The 14,450-nt window shown below is 45.3% G+C and overlaps 1 protein-coding gene across 2 annotated transcripts in view; it reads right to left on the bottom strand.

The window, feature by feature from the left end:
• Nucleotides 1-6,577: 6,577 nt before the first annotated feature.
• The window catches only part of LOC142302539 (sodium- and chloride-dependent betaine transporter-like), a 40,433-nt gene continuing 32,560 nt past the window's right edge, over nucleotides 6,578-14,450 (bottom strand). For both annotated transcript variants that reach the window (XM_075343635.1, XM_075343634.1), the window contains exons 3-15: nucleotides 13,582-13,716; nucleotides 12,329-12,469; nucleotides 12,150-12,231; nucleotides 11,921-12,053; nucleotides 11,251-11,385; nucleotides 10,757-10,860; nucleotides 10,485-10,609; nucleotides 8,782-8,894; nucleotides 8,490-8,627; nucleotides 8,258-8,360; nucleotides 8,077-8,177; nucleotides 7,774-7,944; nucleotides 6,578-7,661 (exon numbers count right to left, since the gene is read on the bottom strand). In XM_075343635.1, the coding sequence (XP_075199750.1) occupies nucleotides 7,515-7,661; nucleotides 7,774-7,944; nucleotides 8,077-8,177; nucleotides 8,258-8,360; nucleotides 8,490-8,627; nucleotides 8,782-8,894; nucleotides 10,485-10,609; nucleotides 10,757-10,860; nucleotides 11,251-11,385; nucleotides 11,921-12,053; nucleotides 12,150-12,231; nucleotides 12,329-12,469; nucleotides 13,582-13,716 (1,628 nt within the window). In that variant the 3' untranslated portion in view covers nucleotides 6,578-7,514. The remainder of the gene's footprint in view (nucleotides 7,662-7,773; nucleotides 7,945-8,076; nucleotides 8,178-8,257; nucleotides 8,361-8,489; nucleotides 8,628-8,781; nucleotides 8,895-10,484; nucleotides 10,610-10,756; nucleotides 10,861-11,250; nucleotides 11,386-11,920; nucleotides 12,054-12,149; nucleotides 12,232-12,328; nucleotides 12,470-13,581; nucleotides 13,717-14,450) is intronic.

Genomic DNA, 14,450 nt, shown 5'->3' with positions numbered 1-14,450 from the left:
ACAGCGCTGGCTTCTCAGTGTGGTGGTGTTTGGGCTGGAAAGCTGAAGCAGGTTTTGTGGTAATAATATTCCTGAATGGACTGGCACGTCCGGGGCCTGCGCTCTGCTGCTTGGCAAGCTGGACTTTTCCTTTGCATCTGTCTGAAGTTACTGCGCTTTCTCTGTTTGTCATCCGTGTGAATGAAACACTGAATTTTGGACTGAAAACCTGAGTGCACCTCTTTACTGCGTCCCTGCATCCATCAGAGGTAATTGCCTACATTTGGTGGCTTGAAGGGGGCAAACGCAGTGAGGACGGGGCACATTGTTTTTTGTGCTTCTGGCTGGATGCCAGTGTATGTCCTGGGTGAAGAGACTGCTCCAAATCCAGACAAGGATATGTGCGGAGATGGAGGTCGCGGTGAAAGCGTTCAGAGAGGCCACTTAGCAACAGCTGGAGGCCACACAGCATGAGGCTGCTCAGCTCAGCAAGAGGCCATTCAGCAGCAGCAGGAGGCCACTCAGCAGCAGGAGGCCGCTCGGCAGCAGGAGACCACTCAAAAGCAGCAGGAGGCCGCTCGGCAGCAGGAGGCCACTCAAAAGCAGCAGGAGGCCGCTCGGCAGCAGCAGGAGGTTGCTCAGCTCAGCAAGAGGCCACTCAGCGGCAGCAGGAGGCCGCTCGGCAGCAGAAAGAGGCCGCTCAGAAGCAGCAGGAGGCCACACTTGGCAGCAGCAGGAGGCCCCTCGGCAGCAGCAGGAGGCCACACTCGGCAGCAGCAGGAGGCCACACTCGGCGGCAGCAGCAGGAGGCCACACTCGGCGGCAGCAGCAGGAGGCCACACTCGGCGGCAGCAGCAGGAGGCCACACTCGGCGGCAGCAGCAGGAGGCCACACTCGGCGGCAGCAGCAGGAGGCCACACTCTGCGGCAGCAGCAGGAGGCCACACTCTGCGGCAGCAGCAGGAGGCCACACTCGGCGGCAGCAGCAGGAGGCCACACTCGGCGGCAGCAGCAGGAGGCCACACTCGGCAGCAGCAGGAGGCCACACTCGGCAGCAGCAGGACGCCACACTCGGCAGCAGCAGGAGGCCACTCGGCAGTTAGACTCTATTACCTGTGTTGTTTTTTGGAGGAGCCTCTGTCGTAGTAAAAATTGCTCAAACTTTGTCCCCTAAACAGGTTCAGGAGGCCAGAAGTTCATTAGTCGGAATACGGATGTCTTCTCTGAAATCCCTGGACGTACCTCTGTAATCCAACCTGAGATTGTTACTGAGTCCTGGGCCAAGGTCCGATTAAAGCCATATTGGGTCTCTGAGGACCGGCGACAAGCCATCTCGGAGGAAGTGAAGTCAGTGCTACAGCCGGGGGTCATTGAGAAGTCCCGGAGTGAGTGGGCGTGCCCGATGGTCCTGACACCTAAACCAGATGGAACATTACTGTAAGGACTTCTGGAAACTTAATGAAATATCAAAGTTTAATGCCTGCCCCATGCCCCGGGGACATGAGTTAATAGAAAGGTTAGGGAAAGCTCTGTACTTTTTGACCCTGGACCTCACGAAGGGTTACTGGCCTGTGCCACTAATGGAGGCCACCACGGCCTATGTAACGCCTGAATGGGCTGCATCAGTATAAGGTATCACCTTCTGGTTCGCACGGTCAATGGATGTCATCCTTCATCCTCACCGCCGGTACACCTCAGCATACCTCAATGACCTTGTGGTATTTAGTGCACATAGGGAGAGTCACTTACCAAAATTTCAGGCAGTAGGGGCTTCTCACCGACAAAGGGGGCTAACCACCAACCCCCAAAAATGCACCCTAGGGGTGGAAGACGCTCGGTATCTAGGGTATATCATTGAGCGAGGAGTCATCAAACCCCAAATAATCAAGATAGAGGCAATTAGGAACTGGACCCGTCTCCTCACAACAAAGCAGGTAAGAGCTTTTTTGGGGTTTTAGTCAGATGTCACAGGTGGTTTGTTCCTAAGGCCGCTTTCACACGCATTGAACGGCATCTGTCACAATGCATTGTGTGACACGTGACGGATGCGTTGTAAATAGTGTGATATAAAGGCAATGGATTCCTATGAAATAACACGTTGCGTTACGCCGAGAGATAGAGAGAAAGCTCCTGTCATCACAGCACACACCCCGGCACAACCGCACCCATCATCACCGCACACACCCCGGCACAACCGCACCCATCATCATCGCACACACCCCGGCACAACCGCACCCATCCCGGCACAACCGCACCCATCATCACCGCACACACCCCGGCACAACCGCTCACATCATCACCGCACACACCCCGGCACAACCACCCCCATCATCACCGCACACACCCCGGCACTACCACCCCCATCATCACCGCACACACCCCGACACTACCGTCCCCATCATCACCGCACACACCCGACACTACCGTCCCCATCATCATCAGTGCACACACCCCGGCACTACCGCCCCCATCATCATCCATCAGTGCACACACCCCGGCACTACCGCCCCATCATCATCACCGCACACACCCCGGCACTACCGCCCCATCATCATCACCGCACACACCCCGGCACTACCACCCCCATCATCACTGCACACACCCCGGCACTACCGTCCCCATCATCATCAGTGCACTCACCCCGGCACTACCGCACTACCATATACAACCATTAGACACCTTGGCGGATTCCAATGGAATCCGTCAAGGTGCGTTATTTTAACGACCCAAAAACACTACATGCAGCGTTCCCACCGCCCGACGCAGCGTCGTCCAGCGGATGAAACGTAGACACTTGCGTTACAGTGCGTTGTCAATACAAGTCTATGGAGCATAGCGAAGTGCGTTAACGGACTGCTCTATTCTCCATAGCGGCGGATTGCGCTGAACGCAAGTGTGAAAGTAGCCTAATTTGCCATACTGTCCGTAATGGACCACTGAAATGATCAGGCCAAGGAGGCTCCTGTGTCCCTGAAGTCACCATTGTGGGGGGCACCTGTTCAGTGCTATATTAGATTAACGGGGAGGAACATCCCATTGTTTTCCTCAGCCGGAAGCTTACCCCAGCCCAAACCATATACGCTATAGTGGAGAGGGCGGGCCTCACTATTAGGTGGGCGCTCGAGTGACTCCGCAATTATTTGCTGGAAGGACATTCCACTTGGTGACTGATCATTCCCCGCTCACGTGGATGAGCCAGGCCAAGGAGAGGAATCCGCAGGTCACCAGGTGGTTCCTGTCCTTGCAAAATATCAAGTTTACAGTGGAACATCGGGCAGGCACACTGCAGGGGAATGCAGATACCTGTCCCAAGTCCACGTCTGACCAAAAAGGGAGAGTACATAGCACAGTGAGGGAGTAATGCTGGATGGAAGGTACATTTCTCCCAGGAAGTGCCTATCACACTGGTGAGCAGCAGGGAAGGAGGTCAACCTGGTCTGGACCTTCTCTGCTAGTCCGGGTTTTTGGGGCACAGATGCAGGATTAGGACAGCATAAACCAAACCTAGCTCCTCAGTGTGTCGATGGTTCGGCTGGAAAGTTGAAGCAGTCTTTGTGGGAAAGCCCATATCTGGATGGACTGGCACGTCCGGGACCTGTGCCATACTGCTTGATAAGCTGGACTTTTCCTTTGCACACCTATCTGCAGTAAGACTGTGTTTTTTCTGTTTGTTATCAGTGTGAAAAAAAACACTGAATTTTTGGACTGAAAACCTGTGTGCCTCATCACTGCGTCCCTACCATTGCCTCCCAGAGCTAATTCCCGACACTATGCATGCACCTTATATTGTTTTAATGGCTGTAACAATCTGATATACTCTTATTTATATTAATGAGATTAAAGCCACTCAATTATGTATCACTCGTTATATGACAACAACCTAAACGTTGCCTCATGAGCGTATAAAGCCCACCCTTTAGTGTCTTTCATGTGGCACGTAAGGGTATTTAGCCTGGTTTAACCCAATAAATAAAAAATTTTAAAAAAACGGCATGAGGTCCCTTTCCATTTTTTTTATAATCAGCAAAGGTAAAGCAGACAGCTGGAGGCCGGTAATATTAGGCTGGGAAGGTTCTTGGATATTTGGCCCTTCCCAGCCTAAAAATAGCAGCCACCCCAGAATTGGCACATCATATTAGATGTGCCAATTCTGGCACTTCGCCTGACTCTTCCCGATTGCCCTGGTGCAGTGGAAATCGGGATAATATTTTTGGGGTTGATGTCAGCTGTGTAGTGTCACATGTCATCAAGCCCAGGGATTAGTCATAGAGAGGTATCAGACACCCCAATAACTAACCCAGTAACACAAAAACACACACAAAAAATATTTTATTTGAAAAAACACTCCCAGAAACTTTCCCTGCTTCACCAATTTCTTTTAAAAAAAGCAATGCTGGTAATGGGGGTGTCTGATAGACCCCGTTCCAGTACTAAACCCTGGGCTTGATGGCAGCTAACAGTACACAGCTGACATCAACCCCAACTAGCATTACTCCTATTGCCACCGCACCAGGGCAATCAGGAAGAGCTGGGCAAAGCAGCAGAATTTGGGCATTGATGAGGTGGCTGCAGGCTGCTATTTTTAGGTTGGGAGGGGCCCAATAACTATGGACCTTCCCAGTCTGATAATACCAGCCCCCAGCTGTCTGCTTTACCTTTGCAGGTTACAAAAAATAGAGGGGACCTCACATTGTTGTTCTTTCAATAATTTATTTATTAAGTTAAAACAGGATAACCACTCTTACAGTTAGGTCCAGAAATATTTGGACAGTGACACAAGTATTGTTATTTTAGCTGTTTACAAAAACATGTTCAGAAATACAATTATATATATAATATGGGCTGAAAGTGCACACTCCCAGCTGCAATATGAGAGTTTTCACATCCAAATCGGAGAAAGGGTTTAGGAATCATAGCTCTGTAATGCATAGCCTCCTCTTTTTCAAGGGACCAAAAGTAATTGGACAAGGGACTCTAAGGGCTGCAATTAACTCTGAAGGTGTCTCCCTCGTTAACCTGTAATCAATGAAGTAGTTAAAAGGTCTGGGGTTGATTACAGGTGTGTGGTTTTGCATTTGGAAGCTGTTGCTGTGACCAGACAACATGCGGTCTAAGGAACTCTCAATCGAGGTGAAGCAGAACATCCTGAGGCTGAAAAAAGGAAAAAATCCATCAGAGAGATAGCAGACATGCTTGGAGAAGCAAAATCAACAGTCGGGTACATTCTGAGAAAAAAGGAATTGACTGGTGAGCTTGGGAACTCAAAAAGGCCTGGGCGTCCACGGATGACAACAGTGGTGGATGATCGCCGCATACTTTCTTTGGTGAAGAAGAACCCGTTCACAACATCAACTGAAGTCCAGAACACTCTCAGTGAAGTAGGTGTATCTGTCTCTAAGTCAACAGTAAAGAGAAGACTCCATGAAAGTAAATACAAAGGGTTCACATCTAGATGCAAACCATTCATCAATTCCAAAAATAGACAGGCCAGAGTTACATTTGCTGAAAAAAAACCTCATGAAGCCAGCTCAGTTCTGGAAAAGTATTCTATGGACAGATGAGACCAAGATCAACCTGTACCAGAATGATGGGAAGAAAAAAGTGTGGAGAAGAAAGGGAACGGCACATGATCCAAGGCACACCACATCCTCTGTAAAACATGGTGGAGGCAACGTGATGGCATGGGCATGCATGGCTTTCAATGGCACTGGGTCACTTGTGTTTATTGATGACATAACAGCAGACAAGAGTAGCCGGATGAATTCTGAAGTGTACCGGGATATACTTTCAGCCCAGATTCAGCCAAATGCCGCAAAGTTGATCGGACGGCGCTTCATAGTACAGATGGACAATGACCCCAAGCATACAGCCAAAGCTACCCAGGAGTTCATGAGTGCAAAAAAGTGGAACATTCTGCAATGGCCAAGTCAATCACCAGATCTTAACCCAATTGAGCATGCATTTCACTTGCTCAAATCCAGACTTAAGACGGAAAGACCCACAAACAAGCAAGACCTGAAGGCTGCGGCTGTAAAGGCCTGGCAAAGCATTAAGAAGGAGGAAACCCAGCGTTTGGTGATGTCCATGGGTTCCAGACTTAAGGCAGTGATTGCCTCCAAAGGATTCGCAACAAAATATTGAAAATAACAATTTTTTTTTTGGATTTGGTTTATTTGTCCAATTACTTTTGACCTCCTAAAATGTGGAGTGTTTGTAAAGAAATGTGACAATTCCTACAATTTCTATCAGATATTTTTGTTCAAACCTTCAAATTAAACGTTACAATCTGCACTTGAATTCTGTTGTAGAGGTTTCATTTCAAATCCAATGTGGTGGCATGCAGAGCCCAACTCGCCAAAATTGTGTCACTGGCCAAAGATTTCTGGACCTAACTGTATTTTCAACATGAAAAGCCACTAAAAGATGCAAGTATATAATATGTAGAGGGGGGGACAATATATAGCACCAATATAGCTTTCTATAAATCATCTATCTACTGGATTGCACTTGTCCGCTTTAAACACAAGTGGAGCGAGGCCTAATAAGTATTATTTGCGCCCACACAATGGCTCCCCCCACACTACACAGGTCACAATGAAGAAACTGATACAACGCTATTTTATTTTACAGTCTTCAGTCCACCGAGGTGAAGAAATTCACTTTTTGTGCACTGTAAATTACATGATATTTTTCCCCTCCCCCCATCTGTCAATCAAACCACAGCTTCCCTTTGGCGCGTGTACGTGTTGGCGGACAGCATCTGATACGATGTACTCTGGGAAGTGATTATGAGCCGGAGAGCGCTGCCATGCTGCTGACTTGGCTGATCCATGATTGATCTCATGCTGTGACTTCCTGCTGGGAGAGGGGGAGAGGGAGCTGCCTTATTTATAAAAAAACATGGCGACTGTGGAGAATTTGCCAATATTCACTCTCTGACTTACTGGCCACATACAAAGTAACGTCTATTTTTTTTTTTGTGTGATTCTAATCCCTTTAATACACCTATACAGCTGCATGATCCTCACTGCAACAGTATCTCTATGTCCGTGTTATCGCGGTCCCTGCGGTCGGGGCCTGTCCTGTTCAATCCCCTCGTAGGTTTTAGCAGACTAGTGTCATCTACGTATGACGTCACGCTTTAGATAATATAACGTTTCCGAGTAGAGACGGAAACCACAAGACTTTTTTTTATCTAAGGTCACTAAGTCACTAGGGTGTTGTCGAATGCAGCACCTACGTTTCTAGGCTGGAATGTACATCGCCCCCTGATGGCGGAGATCTGTAACAGCAATCCATCATTTGCTGGTAAAAAAAAACTGGTCAGTGTGAGAGATATTGGGGAGGAGAACTTAAATTGGGGAGGGGGGTGGAGATTTAACTTTAGGGTGGGGCCTATGGGAGGAATCGGGTTTTCAGGGGTATTAAATGACCGTTTTGGACTGCTTGTGTCTCAGACGCCCTCGTAAGGGGTGAGGTGGTGGAGGAGGAGACTCCTTGTCTGTACAAGTCCTTGTAACAAGTAGTGTAGCTGCATCAGAACCGCGTCTCCTTATCCGGCGAGATGAGACCATCCTTGGCTTCCATCGCCAACGATCCACTTTTCCGGGGTTTGCCAAATTCTGAGAGATACTTCTTAGGCTGTGGGAGGTCGAGGTGCGGAGTGACGAGCTGCTTCAGCCGCTGGGAGGTGGCAAGAAATAACAGAACACAATTCAGGAATGTGAAACTATAACTAAATGTTTGAGCGATCTGATTGGATGGCTAAGCAGCTAAACGCGTTGAGACTCTTTACCTGGGTGAATGGACCCTTTGTCCTCAGCGTTATATAGGCGGCATACACTGGTATGCAGATCATAGAGGAGATGGCCATCAGCCAGCCAATGGCGTAGCCCCATGGTGGATACACATAACGGTTATTGTACTTCAGGGGCGTGTACTTGATGAGAGAGAAGAGGAACGTCCCCTGAGGAAGAGGAATCATATCACAAGGCCGAAGACACAAAATAATGTAATCTGAGGACCCAAATATGAAAAAGGGCCATATGAAATAGTCATTAGGAATCAAGACAAAATTCAATGCCTCCGTACAACTCACCATGCACACGGCAGGTGTGGCTACCAACCAACAAAACTTTACCAGTGGCCATGGGCGGTAGCCGATCATGTCTTCTATGTTATCATAGAAGCGATCAGCACCTGAAAGGGAATGGGAATCTGGGTGAATCTTTACTGCATCCGGCAATGTGATCCCTCGTCTTGTCTTTCCCCAGACTTACCATAAACCCAACCAACGCAGACCACCTCAAAGATGGCCACGCAGAGCAAGCAGGTCCCACTGGCTGCATAATAGTCGAATAGTTGGAAGACGTACATGCCACCCTATGAGACGTAAGAAAGAAAAGTGCAGACTGGTCCGATAAGTGGAAAACCAACATTAAACCTTGAAAGTCTTCTAGATATTTCATTAGGACTGTACCCGATGTGTCCACCCCCATTGTCCCATCGTACCTCAGTTAGGAGGATGAGACCTAGAAGATAGCAGATGATGGCGATGCCCAATATGAGGATCTCTCGTCGGTACTTCTTTCGAAACACTTCAGGGAACAAGTCCACAATGGCAGTGACCAGACTCTCCACACAGACGAACTGGACATACATAGATCAATTACTAAAAGCTTAAACAACTTCAGTCTTTCACTGACAAAAATAAGAACATTTGTAATAAACCAACAATAAATTCTCAAAAGTCGTGAACGACCTAAAAATAAAATGTTTCATGCATTTGTTTTTCAACCAATACCTGACTATCGAGCCCCAAGAAGATGAGCATGAGGAAGAAGAGACAAGACCAAAGAGGGGACACCGGCATCAGGGTCACTGCTTTTGGGTAGGCAATAAATGCTAGACCAGGACCTATGATACAAAGAACATCTCAAGACCCTGAAATGAAGGTGAACCAGATGATGCCTACAATTCACATTGACCAACCTTTGTCAGGACATCCTATCCCCAGAGCATTACAATTGTCAGCTGATACAATTTGAGGTTTGAGGATTTTATGGGCAACATGATGTCAACTTTCTCTAGGTCAAGGTTTAGAATTAAGGTTCTTCTATTAGATGTCTACTTTCAAGGTTCTTCTAAAATCAAGGTTATGATTATTATTAACATTTATTTCATAGTGTCCTTAATTCCACGGTAGAAAAATTATAACTATACACAGCTCAATATGTGCAGAAAGGTACGAGGAGGAAAAGGACCCTGTCCATGAGGAACAGTAGGCCTCTAAAATTAAGGTTTTTCTAAAATAAGTCTTCGAACAAGGTCTACAATCACAGTTGTAGTTCCATAGATTAGGTCTACAATAAAATCCTTCTTAAAGATGATCTACAACCAAGATTCTTTTACAAAACCATTACAATCAGTCTTCCAGTACAAGATGTTAATAATCGTGGGTAGATTAGAAAATGTCTATAATCAAGGTCCAGCTATAAGAAGTCTGAAATCAAGGATCTTCGACATTCTACATGTAGTCAACAAACCAAGGTATTTTAGAAGTTTACGATACAAGGAGTCTATAGTCCAGTTTCTTCTACTGGAGATCTAAACTCAAGGCTCATCTACAAGAAGTTTATAATGAAGGCTCATCTAGAGGTCAATGGTGAAGATTAGATTTGAAGAGATCTAAGATCAAGTATTTTCCACAAAGGGTCAACATTCAAGGTTTTAAGGGCGTTTTCCCAAGAGCAAAATTAATTTTAAAGTTAATTTTAATGAACAGATTTTGGAATAAACAATAATAATAAAAAAAATCTAATTTAAGAGAGCATCAACAAGAGGTCTACAAGAGGTCTACAATCAAGGATCTTGTAAAAGAGGTCTAAAATTGAGATTTTCCAACTTAAAGTCTACAATCAGTTTATTCCTACAAGAGGTCTACAATCAAGGTTCTTCTATAAAACAGCTATCACCAAGATCCTTCCATGAGATGTCTGCAATCATGTTCATTTTACAAGAGAGCTACAAACAAAGTTCTCCCATATGAGGTCTACAACCCAGGTTCTTCTACAAGAGGTCTTCTATCTACAATAAAGATCCTTTTACAATAGGCCCACAACCATATTCTTCTATGAGAGGTCTACAATCAAGTTTCTGCTAAGGAAGTCTATAAAGTTCTACTAGTTTTATAAGAGGCCTAGAATCAAGGTCCTTCAACAAGAAGTCTACAATCAAGGTTCTCCTACAAGACACCTATTATCAAGATTCTTCTATAAGATTGTTACAGTCTATCTATGGTCTGCAGTCAAGGTTCTTCTACAAGAGTCCTAGAAATACGGGTCTACTTCAGGAGGTCAGCAATCAGGGTTGCAAAATATCCTAGGGTGGATCTCATGCCTGCTTGGGCCCCACAATAGCTACATGGTCAATTCTTCATGAATAGTGAATTTGGTCTCACATGGTCTTTTCAGTAATTTATCTAGTAACTAAAAACATTCGATTTACCGGATTCAGCCACTTGTGAAATTGGGACACCCTGCTCCCGCGCCATGAACCCCAACACTGAAAAGATGGCAAATCCGGCCACAAAGCTGGTAATACTGTTCAGGAAACAAAGAGCGATGCAATCCCTAAAGAAGAAGAGAAGGGGAGACAATGGTCGGTGAGACGTGGGGAGTTGCACAAGTCAAGAAGCAAAGTGACAAAGACGGTGGTTTGTCATACAAATGACTGCCCCGTGGCCAGTGCGACGTGCGGACCGGTTACATCCCGGGTACCTGTAGCAGTTGTTGTTGTATTTATTGTAGCTCCCGAGAGCTGTCAGACAACCCTGGCAGATGGCGTATGAGAAGAAAATTTGGGTCCCAGCGTCCATCCAGACCTGCAGTGTGGACAAACCACAATTACTACAATACCTGCGTAGTCTGTGTATCTAAGCTTATGGTGTGTAATGTTGTCTACTCAGTCAGTGTACCTAAGCACACCTGATACTGTTAGCTGAGCCAATGTCTATATGCCTATCCTGTGTGATCCTGCCCAATATCTAAGCCTTTCAGGTACTATACTGTTTGTGGAGATGAGTATCTCATCTTGTCATAACTGATACTGCCTTCTGAGCAGAGTATCTAAGCCCAGCTGTCTCAGAATTACATAGCACTTGATTGCATATTATACAGGAATAAACGCATGGGACACAATGCCTTTTTCAGGAATTTAAGCCCCCACCCAAATGACTGATAGTTTATTCGTTGCTGCCCGTGACCCACCTCACCTGAGGGTCCTTGAGCCGCGAGATATCCGGTTTCAGATAAAACATGATTCCATCATATGCTCCAGGCAAAGTGACCCCTCGAACCAGTAGTATGATTAGCATCACATAGGGAAATGTGGCTGTGAAATATACCACCTGACACAAGGGGGCAGTATTGAGAAATACATTTTGTTACATATCAAGTTATATACAGCTTCAATGCAAAGATATTTTATAGGATGTTTCTGTTGTGATCAATTGTTGGGGTTTAATGCACTTATCTTGTCTCTGGGGTTAGAGTAGACCCCATTGTGGTTCCCTTTCTGTAAGATTAATTAACATTAATTCTATAAAGTTTGATGCTCACTATTTCACAGATGTCAACAGTTGTTCCCTTTCTAAAGTTGCAATTTAAGCAGAGTGTATCAAAATGGTTGTCATTTTGGGGCAAGTTTAGGTAATATATTGAGACAAGGACTAAAACTTTTTCATGAGAGAAGCTTCTATAACTACTTGGCATCTTGTTTACCCCCATGGCGGGACCCCTCTACAACCAACCAGTATAAGCAATAATACCCCTTCAGATGCTCTAACATCCTTTGTTTTAGCCTTAGTTTTCCTTAAGCCAGTTGTAGTCCACCCCAAAAAGTAAAAATTGAACCATAACATGGTGTAAAGCATCTAGGATCACCTTTCCAGTGGACTTGACCCCTTTCCAGATGCAGAAATAACAAACGATCCAGGCCAGCAGAAGACACAGTGCAAGCTCCCATCGGATGGTTCCCAAGTTCTCAATCCCACTGGAGAGGCCCAATGCTCTGTTTCTAAATGTAAATGTATGAGTATCACAATAAAGATCTACAGACATATAGGTATATTGTGCAGTAGTTTGTAATGTAACAGAGGGTGATTACACTTACTCCCAGAATTCCACCACAGGGGATGTAGCATTTATGGGCGCTGTATAATTCTCAGTATACGCAAGGTCATCAATGCAATTCACTGTAGAGGAAAGTAAATACAAAGTCCAAAGAACTGCTACCAAATCTTAGAATTTTTCATATAAATATTCCTGGTTACACGTGCCAAGATGTCTTACCTGTGTTCCATGTGTGATTGCAGCTAGCCCAAGGTAACTCAGCTGTAAATGAGCTGAAGAGATAAAATAGTGCCCAGGCCAGGATGACAATATAGTAGATGTTCAGGTAGCTTTCAATTACCTGTGAAGCATAGCCGATACCTTAAAGAGAGTAAATGGTGTTTACTACATGGGGTTCACAGTGTTGTAATTCCCTTATTATGAGTAAATGTTGTCTACTACGATACGGTACGATACACTTTATTGATCTCGTGGGAAATGATGGGGTTTACAGTATTGTAATGCACTTATCTTGTCTCTGGGGTTAGTGTAGACCCCATTGCGGTTCCCTTTCTGTAAGATTAATTAACATTAATTCTATAAAGTTGCCCATACACTTTTGTTAGCTGCCAGTAGAATTATAGCTGTTCCTATTACCGGTATTCTCTCACCTAACCTATATACTTTATATTCACACCTAGCTGAGCATGAATATGTTTTCAAAGGGAGATTAGACATTTAGAATTTTTTGGAAGTGGCTTAAATCACAAAACAAATAAAGATGAAGCATGCTGAAATCTAACATGACCGGTTTCTTCTATTCTCTGACATCAGGGAAGAGTAAAAACAAATTCCTAGTCAGCTCTGAAGCCAAAATTGGTTCATCTGTCGACTTTCATCTAATGTGCATAGGCAAATTATGATTTTTCTAGCTCATTTTTTTAATTAACGGGATTCTTTAATGGGAGTTTTTTGCCTTGGGATGTTTTAGGATTAATGGTATGACAGGAGGTTGTGCTTTGAGAAAATGCAATGGGGTCCACAAGCTGTATGCAGTATATGCCACTAGTTAGCAATGTCTAAAAGTGAAAAATATGCAGAATTCGTAAAAAAGAAGAGTAAACTGCAGACAGAAAAGACATTCATAGAATAATAAAAGATGTCCCCAGGATACAATATACAACAGTTAGAGGAATTATGCCATGAGAATGAGCCCGGGAAAGGCTAACGTAGATCAACAGCTCCTCTATAATCTAATCTACTAATCTACAAATAGTGAAATATCCTAAAATGGTGATATATGCAATGGTGTGAACGGGACCTAAGTCATCTGCATGAATGAGGTCATCCTCCTGACTGCGGTGGTGTGCTCATTGATAAATGTTGACCGAGAAGATGCTGCCAGCGTCTTGGTTTCTATGGCTCTTTGCCCCGTCAGGTCGTGTGAAAGTGGGTGAGGGAGCTGAATGAAGAATGGGGCACACAATACTAACCTTCAAAGAGGGGGCAGATCTTCCTCCATGCTGTGACCCCTCCCTGGGTAGTGTACTGGCCCAGTGCCGTCTCCAGGAAAAATACAGGAATGCCGCAGGTGAAGAGGAAGATGAGGTACGGGATGAAGAAGGCTCCTGGTAACACAAGGGTGCAATGTCACGATAACACGACTCCGCTCTCCAGAACTCTGCAGCACAAATCTGTCTCCTGTGCTGTTTGTTACAATGTATCATCAGACTGGAGACCAGACAATATGACGGTATTATCTGAGCACTGTATGGCAGTGTTATTTACATTACGCATAGACATTGTATGTGCGGTGTTAGTACTTGAGCAATGCACAGCAATAATTGGGCACTATATGGCCAGTGATGGGGGTATTATAACAAAATATGTGTGCACTGTATGGCAGTACTGCACTAACTGGATATTGTATGGAGATTAACAGATACTGTTTTTTTCTGATACAGACCTCCAAATCCCCTGCTTTTCTATCCATCACCATAGAGTTATTTTGTATATTAAACCACCAATAGAGGGAGCTCACCACATACAGATTTATACAGCCACCACTAGCGGGAGCTCACTACATACAGATTTATACAGCCACCACTAGAGGGAGCTCACTACATACAGATTATACAGCCACCACTAGAGGGAGCTCACTACATACAGATTTATACAGCCACCACTAGGGGGAGCTCACTACATACAGATTTATACAGCCACCACTAGAGGGAGCTCACTACATACAGATTTATACAGCCACCACTAGAGGGAGCTCACTACATATAGATTTATACAGCCACCACTAGCGGGAGCTCACTACATACAGATTATACAGCCACCACTAGCGGGAGCTCATTAC

The sequence above is a fragment of the Anomaloglossus baeobatrachus genome, chromosome 4, assembly GCF_048569485.1.
Source record: "Anomaloglossus baeobatrachus isolate aAnoBae1 chromosome 4, aAnoBae1.hap1, whole genome shotgun sequence".
NCBI lineage: Eukaryota > Metazoa > Chordata > Amphibia > Anura > Aromobatidae > Anomaloglossus > Anomaloglossus baeobatrachus.
Note: the sequence above shows the minus strand (reverse complement) of the source record. Positions and strands in the feature narration are given on the sequence as shown.